This window comes from Nicotiana sylvestris, chromosome 2 (genome assembly GCF_000393655.2).
Source record: "Nicotiana sylvestris chromosome 2, ASM39365v2, whole genome shotgun sequence".
NCBI lineage: Eukaryota > Viridiplantae > Streptophyta > Magnoliopsida > Solanales > Solanaceae > Nicotiana > Nicotiana sylvestris.
The window spans coordinates 3,488,207-3,509,387 of NC_091058.1; the positions used below are offsets into that span (position 1 = coordinate 3,488,207).

Consider the following 21,181-nt stretch of genomic DNA (forward strand, 5'->3'; position numbering starts at 1 on the left):
CCACAGCTGCTCCCCCATCGCGGAACCACCAATAAATAGCCCTCGACCACTGCCAAAACAAGCCCGTCAGCAGCCTCCTTGCGTCGACCTTACTATCGTCGACATTGTTCATCTTATCGTGAGCAGCTGTTGGTGGCTGCAATTTTGCCTTGCCGAAGCCTTCTGTTTTTCCATCGAGGTCGTCTTTGGTTCGTCGAGGTCCGGTATGTCGAGGTGTTTGTCCGAGGTTCCGTTGTTGTTCTTCGTTCAGAGAGGTCTGGCTTGAGTCCCGTCGGGGTCGTGTTTGTCGCCCAGAGTTTGCCGAGGTTCAAAGGTTAGTAGACCTCAAGTATTAGATAAGAAAATGTTACGTTAAATGTTCGAAGATGCAATATAGAAATTGGTATGATAATTTTCTGCTTATGTTTTCACCATATGCGTTTTTGTTCATCTGTGGTGTTATGTATTTTTGTTTATTTGATATCGTTTAATTAAGTAGGGTTAGTTGTTCTATGACGCAGTTTAACGTCAATTTGTTCGTCTTTTCCCTTGCTTAGTTCATTCGGACAAAACTAGCATTACTTGTTGTTATTACTTCCAAAACACTCATTTTGCTAGATTCCTTTTATTAAATTTGTAACGAGTTATGAGATTTCGGTCGTAAATAGGATATAAGGTTTAGTATTGTTAAAGGCATAAAATGGCATCCTTTTAAAAATATAAAAAATAAATATAAATAATAATAAAAAAATAAGTAAAATGAGACGAGCCTCGCCAAATAAAAGGGACGAATTGCGGGGCCCTCTAAATGTATATATTAAATACTTAGATTTCGGGACGGGCCGTTAGCAAATTTCACGGCCCTACCCAATATAATAATGCGCTAGTTGCCTTAGGCGCGCCTTTAATAATGTTATCTCCCTAAACTCGGGTGCACATTTATGTGACCCAAATCCAAATCTCAACGAAATCGAAATGTGTCTCTAATCACGGGTACATTGACTGTGACGTGGTATAAGATGCATTTCCATGACGTTGCAAATTCCTTTTTTTTTATAATGAATGAGACGAGCCTCGCCAAATAAAAATACAAATTGCGGGGCCCTCAATAATTAGTCATAATAAATACTTAGAATTTGGGATGGACCGTTTAGTGAATTTCACTGTCTTCCCTAAAGATAATAACGCGTTAGCCTCTTTAGACGCGATTTAATTAAATTACTTTCTTAAACTCGGGTGTGCATTTCATGCGACCCAAATCCAAATCCTAAAACATCAAATAAAATATGTTTCGGATTGTGGGTGCATTTCATGTGACACAGTCCAAAGATATGTTTTAAGCGATGTTCACATTCCTAAAAAATAATGATAATAAAGCGGTAAAAGATAAAATTTGCACATGGTTCATAATTGTATTAAAAATCAGATAAATAAGCCGAATATAACAGTTGAGCGACCGTGCTAGAACCACGGAACTCGGGAATGCCTAACACCTTCTCCCGGGTTAACAGAATTCCTTATCCGGATTTCTGGTACGCAGACTGTAATATAGAGTCATTCTTTTCCTCGATTCGGGATTAAAATTGGTGACTTGGGACACCCTAAATCTCCCAAGTGGCGACTCTGAAATAATTAAACCAATCTCGTTTCGATTGTCCTTTAATTGGAAAAAACTCCCTTGCACCCCCTCGGGTGCGGAAAAAGGAGGTGCGACAATGGGTAATGTACATGTATAAGTAAATGCAATGCATAAGAAGTAAGTCAATAAGATCTCTCGGAATATCATAAGATCAATATGCCTTCAAATAAAGTTTATCAACTACGTATTTTTCTGAGACCCATGAACAGAAGATATAATAATAAGACACATGGGGAGTAAAGAACATAGGCATCCCTAGTGCTTCTATGAATAGAGGTATTTATGAAAGTTATATGTTTACTCGTTTCGTTTATATCGTATGAATCATGCCAAAAGGAAAGAAGGGATAGCCTTAACATACTTTTCTCGTTTACCTAACCACACTTACGACGGTTCATCCCATTAGTACTTCAATCTACAACAAACAACAAAGTACCATTGTTAAACTTACGGAAGGTAGAACTCAACACAAATGTGCGACTAGCTCATCTACAAAATTTTGGACAACACCTCTCTTTATTCTTTTCATCTTCCTCAAATCAAACAACAAGACCAATATGTCCAGGATGTCAACAAACATACATATATATATATAGATCAACATGTCCAAAATGTCACTCATATTCGTTACAATACATCACCAAAACAGTCCATACCATCTCACCTAACAACCAAGTTCTAACTTGCATTTTCCAAGCCTTGTCTTCTTCCAAACACATCAACCACAATAGCAATAGTATTCTTAAGTTATTTCTACTGATTTTGCAGCCATAAAACATCAAGAATTCAACTCCAAAATAGTCCAACAACTACAACACTTCAGCATGAAGTTCAACCTACTTCACAAGTTTCCTTTAACAAATTAACTAGATATACACGGATGATCTTAAATACATATAGGAGAAGTTAAACCTTACCTTGGCAACAAGAATACTTGTCCAACTAAGCTTTACTTCAAGCTCAAACAAACTCTTTACCCCAAAACAACAAAGTAGAGAGAGATAACTAGGTGACGTTGATCTTCTAAGAGAGAAATCATCTTACCAACTTGTGGATTTGGTCTTGAACCCTAGGATAACTTTGAGAGAGATCTTGGGATTATATTTTGGAGCTCCTCCACGTTTCAATAGAGTGAGATGGATGATGAATTGTGCTTCTAATGAAATTGAGATATATCTATGTTTATATGGCCCCACTAATGGGCTTGGGCATATGGGTCTTGGGCTGCCCCAAGACTTGTCCATCTCTATCCTTTTTCATTTCCTTTTAATTTGATCCACAAGCACTAAGTAGGTGATGCACCTACTTGTCACCTACTCAATCAATAGGTGATTCATGTTGGTTCTTTTTTCATTTTGAAACATGTGTCTCATCCTCATTAAATAATTAAGACATGTGTCGAGTGGCTCAAGCAAGTAGGACGGAAAGTAAGTTGGTGAAGCAGATGCGTCAGGTAGGTAAGCAACTCGTTTTTATTTGCCCAAAATCTCCTTTCTCGCGTTTAAGTGCATTCGTCCTCAACCTAGTCTTTTGTATGCTTAACGGAAATACGGATGTAATATCATTAGATCACTTTATATACTTTCAAAGAAAATATCATTTCCGAGCTACATCAATCGACTTATGGCGTACTTTCACATACGAAAATATGGGGTGTAACATAAGTGAAGACTTTCATACCAATTCCTTTTCTTTTCATTTCTTACGGAAATTAGATTATGAAAAATATTGTACATCTAACCTCTAAGGCTCTAACTCTAATAAAAATATTTATTTATTTTATTTTGATTAAATTTATAATAAAATAAGTTATGAATTTAGAGGTACTTTTGACAGTTGTGCAAAACGCAGAAATTCACTAGTTTCGTATAATAAAGAGGTAAATTTTAATTTCGACCCTTTTATCTTAATAAGTAAAAACAACAACAACGACCCAGTATAATCCCACAAGTGAGGTCTGAGGAGGTTAATATGTACGCAGATCTTACCTCTACCCCGAAGGGTAGAGAGACTGTTTCCAGGAGACCCTCGGCTCAAGAAAGCAACAAGAGATGATATATTAGTACCATAAAAACGCATAATAAAATAACAGCAATATAAAAGGTATGAAATAGAGAATACGAAATACGAAATACGAAATATGAAATACGAAATAGATGACTGGTATAAATAAGAAAAAAAAAAAGTGTAAAAACAAAAGAATAGAGCGGCGTGTGTGTGTGTTTCGTGAGGGGGGGGGGGGGGGTGTTGTTTCTGAAAGAAGATGCCTTGCTTAAATACGTTTCCTCCAGAAATCTCTAAACAAAATCTGGACGTCACCCCTTAAATTACTTTAGTGTTATCCATTTGCCCTTTATATTTCTACTGTATAGTTTCTCCGGCGAGATAACTCAGTTCCGGCGATAATCATCTTCATCGGAAAATGTCTTACGACTATCTCTTCAAGTACATAATCATCGGAGATACAGGTTTAAAGTCTCTTTGATCACTTCAATTTTCTCTCTAGTTTACTCTGATTTTTGGTCTAATTTTAAAACCCTAATTTACCGTACGGATTACTGTATTTTTGAACAGGAGTGGGGAAATCGTGTTTGCTGCTGCAATTCACTGACAAGAGGTTTCAACCAGTGCATGATCTCACTATTGGAGTCGAGTTTGGGGCTCGTATGGTCACCATTGACAGCCGGCCAATTAAACTCCAAATTTGGGACACTGTAATTTACTGTTCCCCTTAATTTTTTCTGAATATTTGGTGTCTGTATACGTATATGGTAAGCGGTCTCGGGGGTGGAAATTTAGAATTAGCGGTCATATTTCCATCAATTTCATTCGTCATTAAATGAATTAACTCTTAAGCAAAGTGGCCTCAGAATATCAATTACATAGAACAAAAGTCTCTATCTAACTTAGTGCTGCTCTGATTAATAATATATCTCACCTATAAAAAAAGAAGAGAAAAGAAGTCTCTGTCCCATATCTAACTTATAATTCCATTACATGTTTCGAGGACGAAAAGTGGATCCTCGGGTTCAAATCCTATCAGAGGCAAAAACCACTATGTAATTTCTTTTCATCTGCCTAAGTCTTACTGGACGGAGTTACCCGGTACATGTGCTTGCGGGAGGTATCAAGTACCCGGTCGAATTCAGTTAATATTCAATTTTTAGGCTAGCTTTCTTTCACTATGAGAGAAACTTATTACAATGATTCCCATTTGGATGTATGGTCCGAAACTATACCATCCGATACCCACCCAACCAAGTTCCCTAGTGCACCCTCGCTCAACCAACAAAGAACTATTATATATCTTCCCATTCCATATAGTTCTCCTCTGCGATCACCATGGAGAGGATTGCTCCCAGGTTTCTACCGTTGCCTCAAAGTATATAAACAATGTATAGGAAAAACTATATAGTTGTACAAACTGAACTAGATGACAGTCGTTTTGAGTCCACTGACAATAGTAAGAATGGTCAACAAACTTGCTGCGCATGTCTCTTGGCCTACTCTGATTAAAATGTGACGTCAATTCGCTCCATCTTCACTCCCAGTCAAACTTGTTAAAAACAGCACCATCCATGACACTTTAATGCCACAATATTGAAGACAAGAGGTTGAACTATCACACTTATGTGAAGAAATGGAATGCTGAGTGCTAGGTGATGGTGCATGATTCGCGTCCAACAAGTGACACACGACTGGCAATCTCTGCACACAACGTTTCTAGTGACACTCTCTTCATCATTTAGCATGGAAATGATGCTGGTCCGAACAGTTTAAGGCTGAATGGCCAATTTGGAGTTGAGCATGTCATTTTAAAAAAAATAGAGTTGAGTTTGTAGCTTCCTAAGTTATATTTATGTTCATCAATGAAAAGTAATTATAGATCATCCTATGCAGAGTTAACTATTTTTCATTCATTTAGTCTAAACATGAGTATCTAATCCTAGTGCTGCATAACTTTAGGGGGAAGTGCTAGGTAAAGTTCTCAGGTCGTTTAGTCCTTTTTCATTATGAGTAGGAAGACATGTTTTGAGATGCTCATTTGTTAGTGACTTAGTTTTTATTTCACATGTCCATAGTGTTTTTTGATAAGGACATGTCCATTGTGTATTTTGATGATAAGGACGTGTGGATAGTGTTCCACACACTATAAGGGGTCGTTTGGTAGGGTGTATAAGAATAGTGCGGAATAAGGTGTATTAGTAATGCATGGATTAGTAATGTATGTGTTAGTAATGCAAGCATTAGTTATGCAAATATTATTTCTTATCTATTGTTTGGTGTGGTGTATTAAAATTATAATGCATTGCATAATTTTTAGGAAAAATAGTTGCTTACAAAAATGCCCTCCATATTCTCTAGCTTTAAGGGACTTTAAGGACAATTTTGTCTTTAACCATGTTAATGCATGCATTAAAGCCTTAGTATTACTAATGCCATGGTTTTCTATGCATTACTTATGCATAGGATAATGCCAAGTATGATGTATAACTAATACAAGTATTAGTTATATACAAGTTGAAAAAATGTACCAAACAAGGTATTAATAATGTATAGAACTAATGCTTGCATTATTTTTTTCTAATACCTCCTACCAAACGACCCCTAAATGATAACAACTTAGAAGACCTACACTAATTCATGATTTTACACAATCAGATCAAGGAGGGACTCTCCATCTGCGAATATAGGGTTGAGGTTTGAGTCACCCAGAGGACAAGTTTGAAAAGAGACACTGGTAATGGGTTGGAAATATTTCCATGGGGTGGGGGTGTTTTTTATTTTTTTTTTGGGGGGGGGAGGGGGGAGGGGGGTGTATTTGAGTTTTACCATGTCAAATATGTGTTCATTTGCATGAGTTTGTGAGAGAGACGATCAAATTTAAATATGTTGCTACACTTTTCGTGTCTAACCTACGGGGTTCATTGTTCAAACAATTGATTGATATAAGCTTATGTCAAACTAACTTGTTATCTCTATGTTAAAGGACAACCTTATTAATACCTTAACTTTTGTCCCTTTTCACTATTTGATGGTCAATTGGACCAACTTTTGGACTTCAAATGGACATGAGTTAATCTGCTTTTTGAAATAAAATTTGGATTGTAAGAAACTAGTATTATAAGGTGTTCCTGCTCTAAAACGCCGTCATATTTACATTAAACTGTTGATCAACTATTGTTTTTTCTGACTCTTGAATAACGGAAGATACAGATAAAAGTTATGCACGGAGGGTACATATGACATGTTATACTTGACATATTAGTACATTGATAATTGTGGAAAAAACTGTGTATCTTTTTCATCGTCATTGAGCATTATATTTAGGGATATGATCTGGTACTTCAGTTACAGTGATCTAAAACTCTCTTTTCCTCCCTGGGTCTTTCTTTCTCTAGGCTGGACAGGAATCTTTCAGATCCATCACCAGGTCATATTACAGGGGAGCTGCTGGCGCACTTCTGGTTTATGACATCACCAGGTAAGTGACACATTCTTTGAACAATCTAGTCATTTATCTTTGGAGAAACTTGATGTAAGAGAAGATTTTCGGTCCTTATTGCCTTTTTATGTCAAGTCCTCTTCAGCAGAAGTCTGACATGTCAAGCAGGGCTGATCATATTAAATACTAATTGACGATTCCTGTAGATTTTCCACTTCCCTTCAAGTAATAAATATGCAGAAATCAGATGACATGTAAAAGCTTATTGTATTCTAGTACATCTCATGGAGTAAACCTGGAATAGCTTATAATTTGCTGTTGCAACATTGGTTCTTGTTAAGGCAAATCATCCCGTTGTTTACCTGAAAGTGACATAAGTAACTTTAGAATTTTTGAGTTGTACATGAAAACCATGATAGCAAAAGTGTATTAATTCCATGAAGTGTGTGTTATTGGTGTATTATGTGCACATTTAGCAGATTGTAATAAGAGAAGTATGTTTGAGATTTCTCATACTCAATATTGGATTGTTGGAGTATAATTAATAAGTTGGATAAATTGGACTATAATAACTGGACGGGGAAATTTTCCATCAAATTAAAAATGATGTATTCTGATCAAATAATGAGGTTTATTGATAACGTGGTTAAGTCAATGTGATGATTCAGAGCACTCAATATATCAGTTCCTTTATGATCACATTTACGCATCTTGCCGAATGATTGTCTCCAATGGTTCTTGTATTTCCTTCTGCTATTCATTTCTAGTATGATTTTCATTAGCATTTTGTTAAAGCTAGTAATCGTTCTGTTGTCTAGGAGAGAAACTTTTAATCATCTAGCCAGCTGGCTTGAAGATGCTAGGCAGCACGCAAATCCAAATATGACCATAATGCTAGTAGGAAATAAGAGTGATCTGTCGCACCGTAGAGCTGTCAGTAAAGAGGAGGGAGAACAATTTGCAAAAGAAAATGGGCTTTTGTTTCTTGAGGCATCCGCTAGAACAGCTCAGAATGTTGAGGAGGTAATACATATTAGCCAGAGCCTATGGCATCTCTTATCTACAAGCTCAAATTCCATTGAAGCTTGTTCCTAAACTAATGCAATGAATTGCCAGGCCTTTATACAGACTGCTGCTAAGATTCTTCAAAAGATCCAAGAAGGTGTTTTTGATGTCTCCAACGAGGTAAACAATTAGTTTCCCGCAGAAATGTATGACAACACATTTTCATCGTTACTGATTGTACTGCTTTCATGGGCATCTCTTTTTGAATCTGTGCGAGTATTAAAATAGGATAAGATCTTTTGTTTGCACTTTGCAAGCTTGGATATGGCCAGCAAAGATTGGGTAAAATTGTCGTTTAGTTGATTGATGACTTCCTATAAATGGAAGGGTAAGTTTTGGTAGTCAGGAATCTGGGTGTCCAAACGGAGAAGTTGTTTCCGATCTTGACACAGTTATCCTTTTTTTTTTTCATTCTCTGGGATGAACGTTATCATTGGTGCATTGTCTAACATATCTCACTTCGTACTCTTGCAGTCATCTGGAATCAAGATTGGGTATGGACGTACCCAAGGTCCAGCTGGTCCACGGGATGGAGCGGTTGCTCAAAGAGGTGGATGCTGCGGCTAGTGTCAGATAGGTCTAAGTTGTAATGATACTGATAAACTTGCTTTTGTCCTCACTCAACTGAGTGATCACAAGACTTGTACAGCTCAAATTCAGTTCCTCATCTGTATGACTCAATTTACTCCTATTATTCAGAGTAAATAGGTTCTTGAGGAGCGTGTTGAATTCCGGTACATGTGATGTTTGTGTTACATACAAAGTTTATCTAGTAAATGGATTGAGTTCAGCTCCTTTGGTTTTGATTAGAGCATCTCGCCATCTCCTCTAACCAGGATCCTATCTCCATTTATCATTTGTAGTGCTTAAATTAATGTTAACCAAACACCTCAAGCCACTTAAATGCAGGATCTAACACTAACAATCTTGCTGTTTATCAGTTGTGAGAGAAGACATACTCTTCTTCCGAGCCTTTAAAACTGGTGGTTCAGTCTTACAGAGCTTGGTTAACTTGAGAAGGTTTGATTTCCAAACACAAAATCAATAAAAAGAAAAGAGAAGATAACTATACAAACTCTAGTGCAGCTTTTACAGTAGAATTAGGAAGAAATATGAATGCATCAGCACTTATTTAATTTTACTTCTCAAAATGTGTTTTTATGCAAGGAGGTTACGGGTTCGAGCCTTGTTTCAGAAATACAGAGTAAGCTTGCGTACAATAGACCTTTATGGTCCGGTTCTTCTCCGGACTCTACACATAGAGGAAGCTTAGTGCATCGGGAGATGCCTTTTTATGTGTTTTTTATACAAGCTTAAATGCAGGACCAAATGGTTTACTTCTCAAGGTACTTTTATTTTTAGATAGAAGCCGCGTGTACCTATATTATTAGGACCTAATGCAGGAACTGATGACTTGATATTTTTAGGAGTACTACTTATTTAATTTTATTTATTAATATTTATTGATTTTTCATGCTAACAAACCTTTGAAAAATAGGTATTAAAGTGGCAGGATCGTTGCCCCTTTCGTCCAGTAATCATCTTGACCAAGGAAATAAAACAAGTATCAACAAGTCTATTTCCTTTCAGATTTTCTATTCTCAAAAATGCATCGAAGAATGAAATCAAAACATATTTACATCATGAAGGTGTCTTAATTACTAAAACCACCTGCTAGATAAACACACTTGGCCCCATCTAACCCTGAAAAAATCCTTAAGTTGAACATTATTTGCTTATAAAATAATAATTTAATCAACATTTCAATGAATTTCTAGAAAGCAATATTCTTGAATTTCAACTTTTGGCATTATACTTTGCAATAAAGTCTATGCCAGAAGTTTCCAAGTTGGGGTGCCAAACTAGCATTGACCACTTTTTCTCCTCATTTACACAGCGCACAAAAAGATTGTCTTTTCCGCCACGCTATTGAAGTCAAGCATAAAACAGGTGCCGATTTTAGGATCTAATTTAAACCGGGTTCATCACCGGGCCGAAGGCCGAGCCGAGTCATCTGTCAGCAAACCGGATTCATCACTTTTTGGCTCTAAGCATTTGAACGACGGCATTTTGACTGCCATTTTCACACTGCGTGATGTGGATCCCTCTTCAATATCAAGCTTTACCTTCGGCGACTTCATTGATGGACCTCTAGTAAAGAACGGTGGTGCAATTTTGAAAACCCAGTGGTCCGACTTTGCTTCCTGGTCGAACCGGTCAATTCTCCTGAATGACCTCGCACCAATATTGCTTCCCTCTCCGGTTGGTACAGTGACTGCACAACTGTTTGTCCGGTTCAGTAGTGCCCGGTTCATTACCTCTTTTCTAACATTCTCCGGTAATCTGAGAGTGTACCGGTCCAAATTCTCCCCCGGTACCACTAAAGAGTGGCCGGTCGAATGTGACCTGAACTTGTTAAACATCTTTGGCCTCTTTATAGAAAAAGACCTCATCGGCCGGTTCGGCACGTTGAAACTTATAGTTCGATTAACTTTCGGTCTAACAGTAGAGGTCTCCTCTTGCTGTAGCATACGATTTTCATCACTCTCTATTTGTATTGAAACCTCGTTATTTTGCTGCAAATTCTCTGTCCCTACTTGATCAGGGTTTGGTACCTCAGCGGCTTGAACCGGCGGTTCATCAGGTTGAGGAGTACTAAGGTCAGCTCGGCAAACCGGGCAAGTGACATGAGACTTAAGCCAAGCATCAATACATTCAGGGTGAAAAACGTGATCACATTTTGGGATCAAACGCAGCGTTTCGTCCTCTTCAAACTCGTTCAAACATACAGCACATTCCAAAGCTCCTTTACCGATATGATGATCCTTTACTTCCGCGTAGGTAAAAGTGGGGAAAGTCCCTATGACCAAATCATCAAGTCCACGTGTAGCAGCAGCAGCACTACGGCGGCGCATGGAAAGTGTTTGACGGATACTGTTACCGTTAGCGGCGCTGCGATTACGGATGTAAATTGAGAAAAAAGCAATAAAAAACAAGGCAGCTATGAGAACCACTATAATAATGGCCATTGCTGGGCTGACAGTTGGGTACCGGAACTGATTGTCGGGTCCAGAAGAAGAATCTGATGGCTGCGCCGCCGCATTTGGAATCATCGGACATGATAATACAAACAGGAGGATGAGGAGATGAATATAGACGAGCCCATCTTGAATTTTAAAGGTAAACATGGCTCATATAATGCAAAATTTCTTTCCTTCTGTTTTTTAGTCGGGTGGAGAAGACGATGTAATGAAACTAAGGGAGTTCAATATTTTGGGTTTATATATAAATCGAAACAAAGAGATGGAAAAAAGACTTTTACTTGAGGGTGGAAAAGTCAGTTGTATTATTTGAATATTAGGAAAAAAAAAGTTTGACTTTAGGGAGGGGATTACAAGGCAGCTTCTATTGGGTTGATCTTAATTAGTAATAAATTAAACTATAGGTGAAGAAAAAGACTGGCTGCTGAGAATTGAGATGTTCTAGAATTTAGACACTTATGGTCATAATGGGTGGCTTCCACATAGGCTTGGAGAATTTTAATAAGGTTAGTAAAGTATGCTTGGAGAATTTTGTAGAAGCTATCATCATATGTCTTGATTTACGGATAAACATATTGGTTATTCGTAAAACGATACATTTGAATTTATACATAGTCTATAAATAAATAAATTAATTAATTTGATCTCAAAATAATAGATGAATTAGACAAAAATATAATACTTAGCGTTGAGATGGAGATAAAACAACACAAGTAATAATTCGGGAAGCAGGGCTTCCGGGGACAATAACAACGATATCAGTAAACAAGAAGATAAAATTATATTGAGCTTTAAATAGAGTGTAGCGTATGTTTGTCAGAAAATTCGTGTTCTTTACAATGATAATAGAGCTCACTATTTATAGATGCACCCAAGGAACAAGGTCTTAGGATCAAGCCTCTCTTTAATGTCAATTATGAAGGCAATTGAAGAATGTGTAACAGTAGGCAGTGAATGTCATATTCCTTGTAACGGGCCATGTACTTAATGCTGTAAAATATTCCTCATTAAATGCTACCAGACTGCGGGCATTTATTTTATCTTCAGACTGACTAACGGCAGTGGCACGGATGAGCCAAATAAAAATTGAGCCGTTAGTCAATAATGGCATGGATGGGCCAAATGTGTAACGACAGTGGCATGAAATGAGCATTTTTTTAACGGATGACATAGATAGACCATTTCTGAAAGTTGAGGTGGCATTTTTAGGCCTTTTCCATTTTATCTTTATGAGTATCATCCTCTGTGGTATCTTCTGCTTCACGTGTCGTTTCCTCGTGCTATCATTTAATATAAATATATTTTAATCTATACACAGATCATTGTCAATTTCATGATGTATGCCTACAAAGTAGTACAATAATAGTTACAGAAATACTTAATAGTTACTAACATCAAAAAATGGATGCATACCTTGCATCCTACTACAAGCATATGCACCTTCATTGGGTGCTATAATATTTTGTCCAACTATTTTACTACTATGCATAGGTCTACTACTATTAACATCCATATTTACAATATTGTAATCACTAGAGTTAGGCCTATCATTATCCAAAACAGGTCCCTACACTACACTCTTTTCCCTCTCAAAAAGTGACCTTGCTAAAACTAGGCTGTCATAAAAAATATGCACCATTGATTGTAAGTTAAAATTGCAGCCCTCCTTTGCTAGCTTGTCCGCAACTCCATTCTGCTTTCTGTACGCATTCATTACTATAGGTTTACCCAACCTGTCCAGGAGGTACCTGCAATCAGAAATTAAATTATTAGGTATGTCTTTAGTGGAAGTGAGTAATCTTAATAAATCCTTTGAGTCCACTTATACTTCCAGTGGTAGTAAATTACGATCAAGGGCTAATTGGAGTCCTTGCATTAAAGCATATGTTTCTGCTGTAGTTGGTGACTCCGCTGTAATTGATGCTGCAAATCCTATTACCCATTCCGCATTTGCATTTCGTATTAAACCACCAATACCAGACTTACTATTATTATGGGCACCGTTAGTATTTAGTTTATAGAAAGGAAATTTAGGAGGTTTCAATTTAAGATTTTGTTGTCTCTTTCTCCTAATAGTATGCTTGTTAGCAATAAGATATGTAAATTCAGCAGTTTGTTGAGTAGTTAACTTCGTAGAAGCTATTGATGTACTATGTTTATAACAATTATTATTCCGGGCTAACCAAATATTCCATAAACTCAAAGACAAGTATGTGGTTGGATTTATCTTGTATGGAACATAAAAATTTTTGAAAGTTATAAGCTTATGAATCCAATTAGAATCATTCGAATCTTGTGACAAGTAAATGATATAATCAATTATACCCAAAGTCTGCCAATATGTTTTAGCACTAATGCATTCTAGAAACAGATGCTTAGTGTTTTCATCTTTCTCATGGCAATATTGACATGTAGCATCTCGAATGATGTTGCAATTTGAGATATTCCATAATGGGTAGTCTTTCTTTAAAAAGCAACCATATGAACCCTTTGATTTTGGGTTGAACAGGTAGCCTCCAAATCCAGTCGTAATTTATATAATTTGTTATAGTAATATTATGTTGTGCATCTAATATATTATACATGGACTTAGTACTGAAAATACCTGTAGGAGTTAAACCCCAGAAAATTCTGTCAACTTTGTTACCATATTTTGAAATATAAACCAATTGAATTAGATGTCTAATGGTATTGGGTAGGTCAAAAGGAATTTTATTCCAATCCCATCTCTCACTATCAGTAAAGGATGAGATAGTCATGTTTTGATACTCCAAAGGTAAAGGTCCATAGATAGTTGATCTAGTAGTTGTACCGGGTGCAATCCATGGATCCTCCCATAGCCTAATGTGTGTGCCTCTTCCTATATTCCATTTTATGCCTAACTGGCATAGGTTCCAACCAGTGATGATGTTAGACCAAATATTGGAATTCTTTTTAGCATGAGAAGTATGTAGATATTTGGACAGTAACACCTTAGCCCACATAGTGTTTGGTGAATTAAATAATCTCAATGCTAAACTTGCTAATAAAGCATTGTTCTTATATCTTAACTTTTGTATTCCTAATCCACCAGTATATTTTGGCTTCGTAATATCATCCCATTTAACAAGATGCAATTTCTTTTTCTTCAAAGTAGAACCCCATAGGAAATTTCGTTGATACTGATCTAGCTTATGGAGAATATTAGAAGGAATATGTATATATTGCATTATATGATTAGGAAGTTGATTTAATGTAGATTTTATTAAAGTGACTCTTCCTGCCAGTGTTAAGAATTTAGACTTCCAGCCTGCTAATTTATTCTTGAAATTATCAAGCAAGAATTGGAAATCAGCATTTTTAGGCTTTGCTTGGAACATGGGGAATCCTAAATATTTTCCAAAAAAGGTTCCTTCTTTCATACTAAATGAGTTTATTGCAAAAACCTTATCATTAGTACTACAATTCTTAGAGAAAAATAACTTAGATTTATCAAAGTTAATCTTTTGCCCCGAGCATTCTGAAAAATTATTGAACACATCAATAATTGCATGGGAACTTTTAGTAGTTATTTTAGAAAATAATATTATATAGTCTGCGAAGAAAAGATGCGATAGTAATGGACCCTCTTTAGAAATTCGGATAGGTTGCCAATTTAAGTAGTCTACTGATTGTGATATATTTCTAGATAATAATTCCATACACATAATGAATAAATAGGGTGACAAAGGATCTCCTTTACGAATTCCTCTTGAAGGTGTAAAATATTGGGTACTTCACAATTGCATGTATACATACCCTTTGTTTGATTCCAACTTTTGAGTCTTTTCATATGTAAATTTGACACATGAATATTAGTTGATTGTATATACACGAATGAAACTAAAATGCATCACTCTGCTATTACTTACAATAAGAATAACCTTTAAATATAAAATTGTATAAGTTTTATCAATTTTGTGATACAATAATCCAGGTATTTATTTATAAAGAAATAATATAATATTAATACCTAATGACGCCAACAGCAAAAGAATGCTCAAACGCCAACAGCAAAAGGAAGCTCCTCCTACTGACCCCCTTCATTATCTGTTTTTTTCGTTCCAAGATGTAGAGAAATCCAACGGCATTATCTCTTCTCTTCTACTTGGGATTCCTTAATACTCCCGTTTTAAAATATTGACACTATTTTCTTATTAGTCTTTTTAAAAAGATTAGCACATTCCTATATTTCTTTAATGAAAAGCATTTATAACCATACAAATATTATGACTTATTTAAGATCACGAGTTTAAAAAGCTTTTATAGCCATGACATAATTGCCACACAAATATTATGACATAATTAAAGAAATTATGACAACTAGGACAAAAAAAGAAATTATGACACAAATATTATGACATAATTACGACCACAAATTACAAAAGTCTTCCTCTCTTTATTTAACTTTTTGCCAAACCAAATTAGGACAAACAAATTAAAGAAATTTCGTTTTGATAAAAGCATATCTTCTGTCTCTTCCAATACACGAATCTACTATCAATAGTGCTTAATTTGATGACAACAAACAATTGTAAACACAGGATTCAAGCATCTTGCTGCTTATGAGTTTTGAGAGGAGGCTGTAAAGAAGCTCGATTAACTTGAGAAATGTTGATTTCCTAAAACAAAACTAAGCTAGTGAACGATAAAGAAGATAATATAAACCATACAAAATCGTCTGCACATTTTGCTATAGATTCTTTTTTAATAGTTGAAAAATCCGCGAGGGCCAATAACGACTTAGCGGAGAATGACACCACATATTTACCCTTCTCCACTTAAATACTAAGCTAAATACCAAGATATTCCTTGCGCCAAGGTTCGAGCCGGTGACGCCTAACCCACACAGACACATTACAAGCTAAGTTCTTACAACAAAGTCCCTGGGGCAACATTTTGCAATAGAATAGGAAGAATATGATAGCTACTTAATACTTTTGGACAGATTTCCACCAAAATTTGACAGAATTGTTCATTTCTCAGCTAAGTGTATTATCTACTACGTCGTGATTATGAGCATGCACCACTACTGAAAGATTCCAAACAGCTGCTATGTAATACCATGAATAAGAACAATAGTTGTTGACCAGGTAAACAAATAGCATAGATGAACCCAATACTTCTCTCTCAGATAACATACCGTCTCAGTTGTTACGGGTTAAGCTAATATTAATGATTCATACACGAAATGATCCATGAGAAATACAATAATTAATTTTAATTTAGATGAGTGGTTCTACATATATAAACAACAAACATATTTAATATGACATCTAATATTAACCGCACTTAAAAGACAAAATTTTGCACAAGGTTCAACCATGCTTCCAACATCTAAAAACAGCCTAGGTAAAATACTTGGAACACCTGGAAGATTAATGTGCCCTTAATGAGCGAAACTTTCTGAATCTGTTTGCACGCAAACACTCTAATCATTGACCACCAAATACCTGTAAAAGGTGAAGAGCAAATTCCATCAGAAAATAAGCAAGTTTTCAGCAAGAGGTGATCTTTTTTTTTTTTTTTGGGTTAAGGTAGCAAGAGGTGATCGGGGTAGAAAGGTGGGAAGGGGACTTACTCCGGCCAAAATGTCCTTAGACAGCCTTGGCTTGATTTTCCCAGCTTCACCTGCCACAGGTTTTTTCTGTGTAAATTGCCGTATCACCTTTGGCTCAAACTGTTCACTTGGGAGATCAGAAATTTCCCCAGATTCTTGTTGGACCTTTTGCCTCTGAAAAGATGCACAGTTGAAAGTATAGGATCATATTACTCAACTATGAAAGACAGATAGCATAAGGTACTTAAAATTGAATGGTCGAATACCTATACTAAAACAGAGCATAAGCCTATAAGTAAATTACTGAATACTTTTCGGAGCATGGAGAAGATGGTAACAGTTGCTTCTCCATTCCCTCTTTTTTCCCCCCAATACATATCCTTATTATCTTTTGTTTTGACAAAAGAAACTTCTAAAGACCTATTGATATCTTAGATATCTACAGTATAAGCTGTTGATGAAAAACTTACAGACAAAAGGACCGAAAAAGGTTTAGAAAAAATGGACCCACATCGTGATTGCCTCAAGTTCTAGCAACTATTTAAAGTTAAAACATACAATGAAAACATTAAGAATGAAACTCAAAAGGGAGGCAGACTGAGATGATAAATACGAAATTCAATCAAGGGAGTTCAAAAACCCACTCCAAATGAATTCAATAAAATGACTCACTGACCTTCTTTATTCGTTCCTCAATAGAACTTAAAGCACGGGACTTATCAACTTGTGTAAGGTAGAAATCACGCTCCCTTGTAGCAGCAGAAAGCTCCAAAGCTAGTTTCTGCTCGTGAACTGCATGCCTTTTTGCTGCAAAATATTTGAAACACATCAACTAAGTTGTGAAAAGAGACTAAAGGATGCAGCATTACAAAAATAAATTAAAAAAAAAACAGCATACCAATCTCATCAGTAATATCATCCCATTTGATTTTAGACAAGTACTTGATATTCCAAATGTCATAATAGAATGCTGATCTCTTCCTTCCACCTATAGGAGCAGAAAATTTGGCAGTAAAGAAAATAACATTTTATGGCCACTGAAAATACAAGAAAAGCAGAAGTTGAAAGCTGATCTGAAGAACATAAACAAGGATAATGTTAAGACACAAATGGAAAAAGCAGCAAATCCACATTAGTTTACTTGTAATAGAAGGCAATCTTTTGGCCAACGTATGATTAATTGGTGTTTCCCCTCAGAAATGTGTAAAAAACAAACACATGTAACGAGTCAATACTCGAAAAGAAATAATGCCAAACTTCCTCCAACATTCACGATGTTACCCTTATGGACCAAGCGAAAAGAATCAAGATATCGCGTCATTGTACCTATTTGTTGACCATTTAACATATTTGCAACCCTCTTGGCAACACTCTTTTTCATAAATTCAACCCACCTACATATATAGATGATAGTTTAATGACTTTCAGTAACAAATGTCATAATCTTGCAGATGCAAGATGCAGTATTCATCATTTTAATGAAGGATAAATAAGAGATAAGCTGATATCTTAATCAAAGAAACCTCAATATGAAGCATACCCTTCTGAAAATGCTTGCCCTCGGAATCCACCTGCCCGTTTCCGATTCATTTGAGCAGCAGCAGCTGGAAGCAAGGTAAATTAATATGGACAACTAAGCAGAGGGAAGGGGGAAACTGCTGCATAATGAAGCATTTAACCAATAATGAAGACATTAGAGCATAAACAAGGAACTCAACCAACCTTCAGGTACAAGATAAATCCTCTGAATTTCTCCAAACTGAGAAAGAACCTGACGAAGTTTCACGTGGTCCATACGAGGCGGTACTCTACGCACGTGACAAACTCCACGCTTTTCACCCTTCACAGCATCTTTAAGTGACTTTTTCTTCTTTTTAACTTTTCGCACTTCTGTTTTAGCTTCATCTTCCCTCTGATCGTCTGCACATGCTGAACTTGTTTTTTCAACGTCCAATTCATCTTTGCCCATTTACTGACAAATGACACCACTGCAGGGGGGAATATGGTTTGAGTAACAGATAAACTTCTGCTACATTGTGGAATTTGTCGACAAAGCTACAAGTATAATTTCCAATGTATTTAAGAGGCATACCAGCAGGTTAGTAGATTCCCTCCCCCCCACCCCCCCAAAAAAAAAAAAAAAAAAACCTTAAGGACAGCTAGAAGAGATTGACAACCACATTCATCTAGTAATATTAGAATTCAGCAAATACTCTTTAGCTCAGAAGAACAAAATGAACAACAGATTTAAAAATAATAGGAATGTTACTCCACTAATATCTAACTATTTATGTACCTTAAGAAAAAGACTATATCCAACTATCGTAAGTATTTTTAGGTTATCTATTGAAGCTAGGGGTGAGCATTCGGTCAGTTCTGAAATGTTCAGAACTGAGCCGGTTTTTCGGTTTGGTAAAAACGAAAAATGAAACCGAACTGAAATTAACTCATTTCAGTTTGGTTTTATGAAATTCGGTTCAGTTTACTTCAGTGCGGTTTCTTGGGTTTGAATTTCTTGAGTTGGCATCTTTTCTGACCAAAAAATTGGCTACCATCATTGATGCAGAGAGAGAAACATGAATCAGATATAATTTTGCAAACACAAACAAAGTCAAAGAGCACCCAAATGAGCTGGACAATGAAGTTCCAAAATGGACACAAGGAAAATGACTCAAACAAAGAAATGGGCCTTGTGATCTTTCTGGCAAAAGAAACTAAAGCCGGATAAGATTTTTTTTTAACAATGAGCCAGGCGAGACTTTTACAGAAACATGTATATTGTTAGACCAGCAACTATTACCTCTTCTGTGGCAATGTGATTGGGTGAATTGATGATATCAGTTCAGGAGTTGTAACTTATAAATGTGATAGATAAAAATCAAAAGAAAGCAAGCAAGGTTCTTTTCTTTTTCATGGTAGGGAAATATCTATGGTTTCCCTGAAGACTCCACTCGGCAACACAATTTGAAAAGCCCAAAATCGAAATCCAGACCGTCAGCAACTCAGCAGCAAATGGTGGAAGACAGCCTAGCCTTGTTATTATGGATTTTGGTACTTTTGATTTTGTAGGCTGAGTAGTGACAATGACCACGGGCTAAGGATAATTAGATTAACATGTAATTGGGTTATGAATGCGCTAAAACTAAGGTTCATTGTATATATTCTTAATTTCAGTTTTCGGTTAACCCAAAATTTCTAATTCCAAAAACTGAAAACGAACTGATTAACAAAAAAAATTAATATATCAACAAGAGAACCAAAAAAATCGAAAATTTCAGTTCTATTGAGTTTTCGGTTTTCACATGCCCACCCCTAACTGAAGCTATTCTACGATAGGTCTATGTCGAGAAGCTTTATTTAGTTCAATCGAAAATCGACACATCTTGCGATTTCAATGTTAATTTCAGAAATAGTAGAGAACACGCAAATTGAAAAAAAAAAAAAAGAGCAGATTAACTGATTGAACTCGCAACCAATAATTAAAGCCTTCTTACAGCGAAACGGTATATTGTAAAAACCGAAACTGTACAGCAAAAGGCTGTAGTGAAGAAGCTTGTAGCGAGCTGTGCTTTTTTACACAAAAAGCATTAAAATCAGGAAATATAGAATGATTAAGACGAAGGGAACGTACAAGTAGATTCCGCCGAAGAAGAAGAGCAACTTTCGCCGCCGGAGAGGAAGATGAAGGAGGCGCAACGACACTCAGACTGGCGGGATGAGAACTGAGAAGTTGAAGATCATGGGCCAATCCCTTATATTTCACCTGAAAGGCTAGCAGTAATTTGGGCTTATGATTTTTAAATAAGGAACAAGACTTTAAGTCTAACAGGCCCAATATTAAATCATTATTTCTTGGGATCTTTACACAAATAGCCGGCCATATTCATTGTTTACTTTTTCTAGCTATAAATATAGATTATAAATATATAATACATAAATTATGCATATATTATACCTTCATCGGCTAATTTTAGTTTAAGTGATTGGGTGAGCGGCTATTTGGGTTAATTCTTCCTATTTTTTTTATTTCTTCTAACTTCTTAAAAGGAAAAGTAATGGGAATACTCATGTGGCAAAAGATAATTACCCAAAAACATTTATTTGAAGAAGTTACAACAATTCATATATATTTAGGTTTGTACGTTGTATACTTTCAAGTCATAGTATACATCACCAATATATAACAGTAAGAATCAACTATTCAACTATTATTTTTTTGTTTTTCGGGGGTATACAATTCACATTATTATATATAACGTACAAACTATGTTGTGTAATTTTTTAATAGACGAATTTTGTAAATGCATAGAGGCGGATAATCCTGTAGAAATCTCCTCTCAAAACTGATCAACATATAAGCTCGATTATATGTTTCCCTTAGTAATCATCATTCATATTATATTACTAGTCTTAGAGTACGCGCTTTGCGCGTG

At 36.0% G+C, this 21,181-nt stretch overlaps 3 protein-coding genes across 3 annotated transcripts; 1 reads left to right on the forward strand and 2 right to left on the reverse strand.

The window, feature by feature from the left end:
- Positions 1–3,813: 3,813 nt before the first annotated feature.
- On the forward strand, positions 3,814–8,938 carry LOC104217666 (ras-related protein RABB1b). The gene is made up of 6 exons (XM_009767970.2): positions 3,814–4,086; positions 4,193–4,332; positions 7,021–7,103; positions 7,883–8,087; positions 8,181–8,249; positions 8,604–8,938. Exons 1-6 carry the CDS (start codon positions 4,041–4,043, stop codon positions 8,694–8,696), a joined length of 636 nt encoding a protein of 211 aa, XP_009766272.1. The 5' UTR covers positions 3,814–4,040; the 3' UTR covers positions 8,697–8,938.
- Positions 8,939–9,685: 747 nt separating this feature from the next.
- On the reverse strand, positions 9,686–11,417 carry LOC104217665 (E3 ubiquitin-protein ligase ATL31-like). The gene has a single exon (XM_009767969.2). The coding sequence runs from the start codon at positions 11,315–11,317 to the stop codon at positions 10,115–10,117; it is 1,203 nt and encodes a 400-aa protein (XP_009766271.1). The 5' UTR covers positions 11,318–11,417; the 3' UTR covers positions 9,686–10,114.
- Positions 11,418–16,295: 4,878 nt separating this feature from the next.
- Positions 16,296–20,484, reverse strand: LOC104217664 (pre-rRNA-processing protein ESF2-like). Its single transcript, XM_009767968.2, has 8 exons — positions 20,380–20,484; positions 18,471–18,736; positions 18,289–18,352; positions 18,075–18,142; positions 17,647–17,736; positions 17,425–17,555; positions 16,770–16,922; positions 16,296–16,641 (listed from the first exon to the last, which is right to left on the reverse strand). Exons 2-8 carry the CDS (start codon positions 18,715–18,717, stop codon positions 16,624–16,626), a joined length of 771 nt encoding a protein of 256 aa, XP_009766270.1. The 5' UTR covers positions 18,718–18,736; positions 20,380–20,484; the 3' UTR covers positions 16,296–16,623.
- Between the last annotated feature and the right edge of the window lie 697 nt (positions 20,485–21,181).

Excerpts from the sequence above, each read along its gene's own strand:
- LOC104217666 (XM_009767970.2), top strand. The coding sequence starts at position 4,041 with ATGTCTTACGACTATCTCTTCAAGTACATAATCATCGGAGATACAG. Across the intron at positions 4,087-4,192 it reads CATAATCATCGGAGATACAG|GAGTGGGGAAATCGTGTTTG; the intron begins GTTTAAAGTCTC and ends ATTTTTGAACAG. Across the intron at positions 4,333-7,020 it reads AACTCCAAATTTGGGACACT|GCTGGACAGGAATCTTTCAG; the intron begins GTAATTTACTGT and ends TTCTTTCTCTAG.
- LOC104217665 (XM_009767969.2), bottom strand. The coding sequence starts at position 11,317 with ATGTTTACCTTTAAAATTCAAGATGGGCTCGTCTATATTCATCTCCTC.
- LOC104217664 (XM_009767968.2), bottom strand. The coding sequence starts at position 18,717 with ATGGGCAAAGATGAATTGGACGTTGAAAAAACAAGTTCAGCATGTGCA. Across the intron at positions 18,353-18,470 it reads GATTTATCTTGTACCTGAAG|CTGCTGCTGCTCAAATGAAT; the intron begins GTTGGTTGAGTT and ends CCTTGCTTCCAG. Across the intron at positions 18,143-18,288 it reads GGGCAAGCATTTTCAGAAGG|GTGGGTTGAATTTATGAAAA; the intron begins GTATGCTTCATA and ends CTATATATGTAG.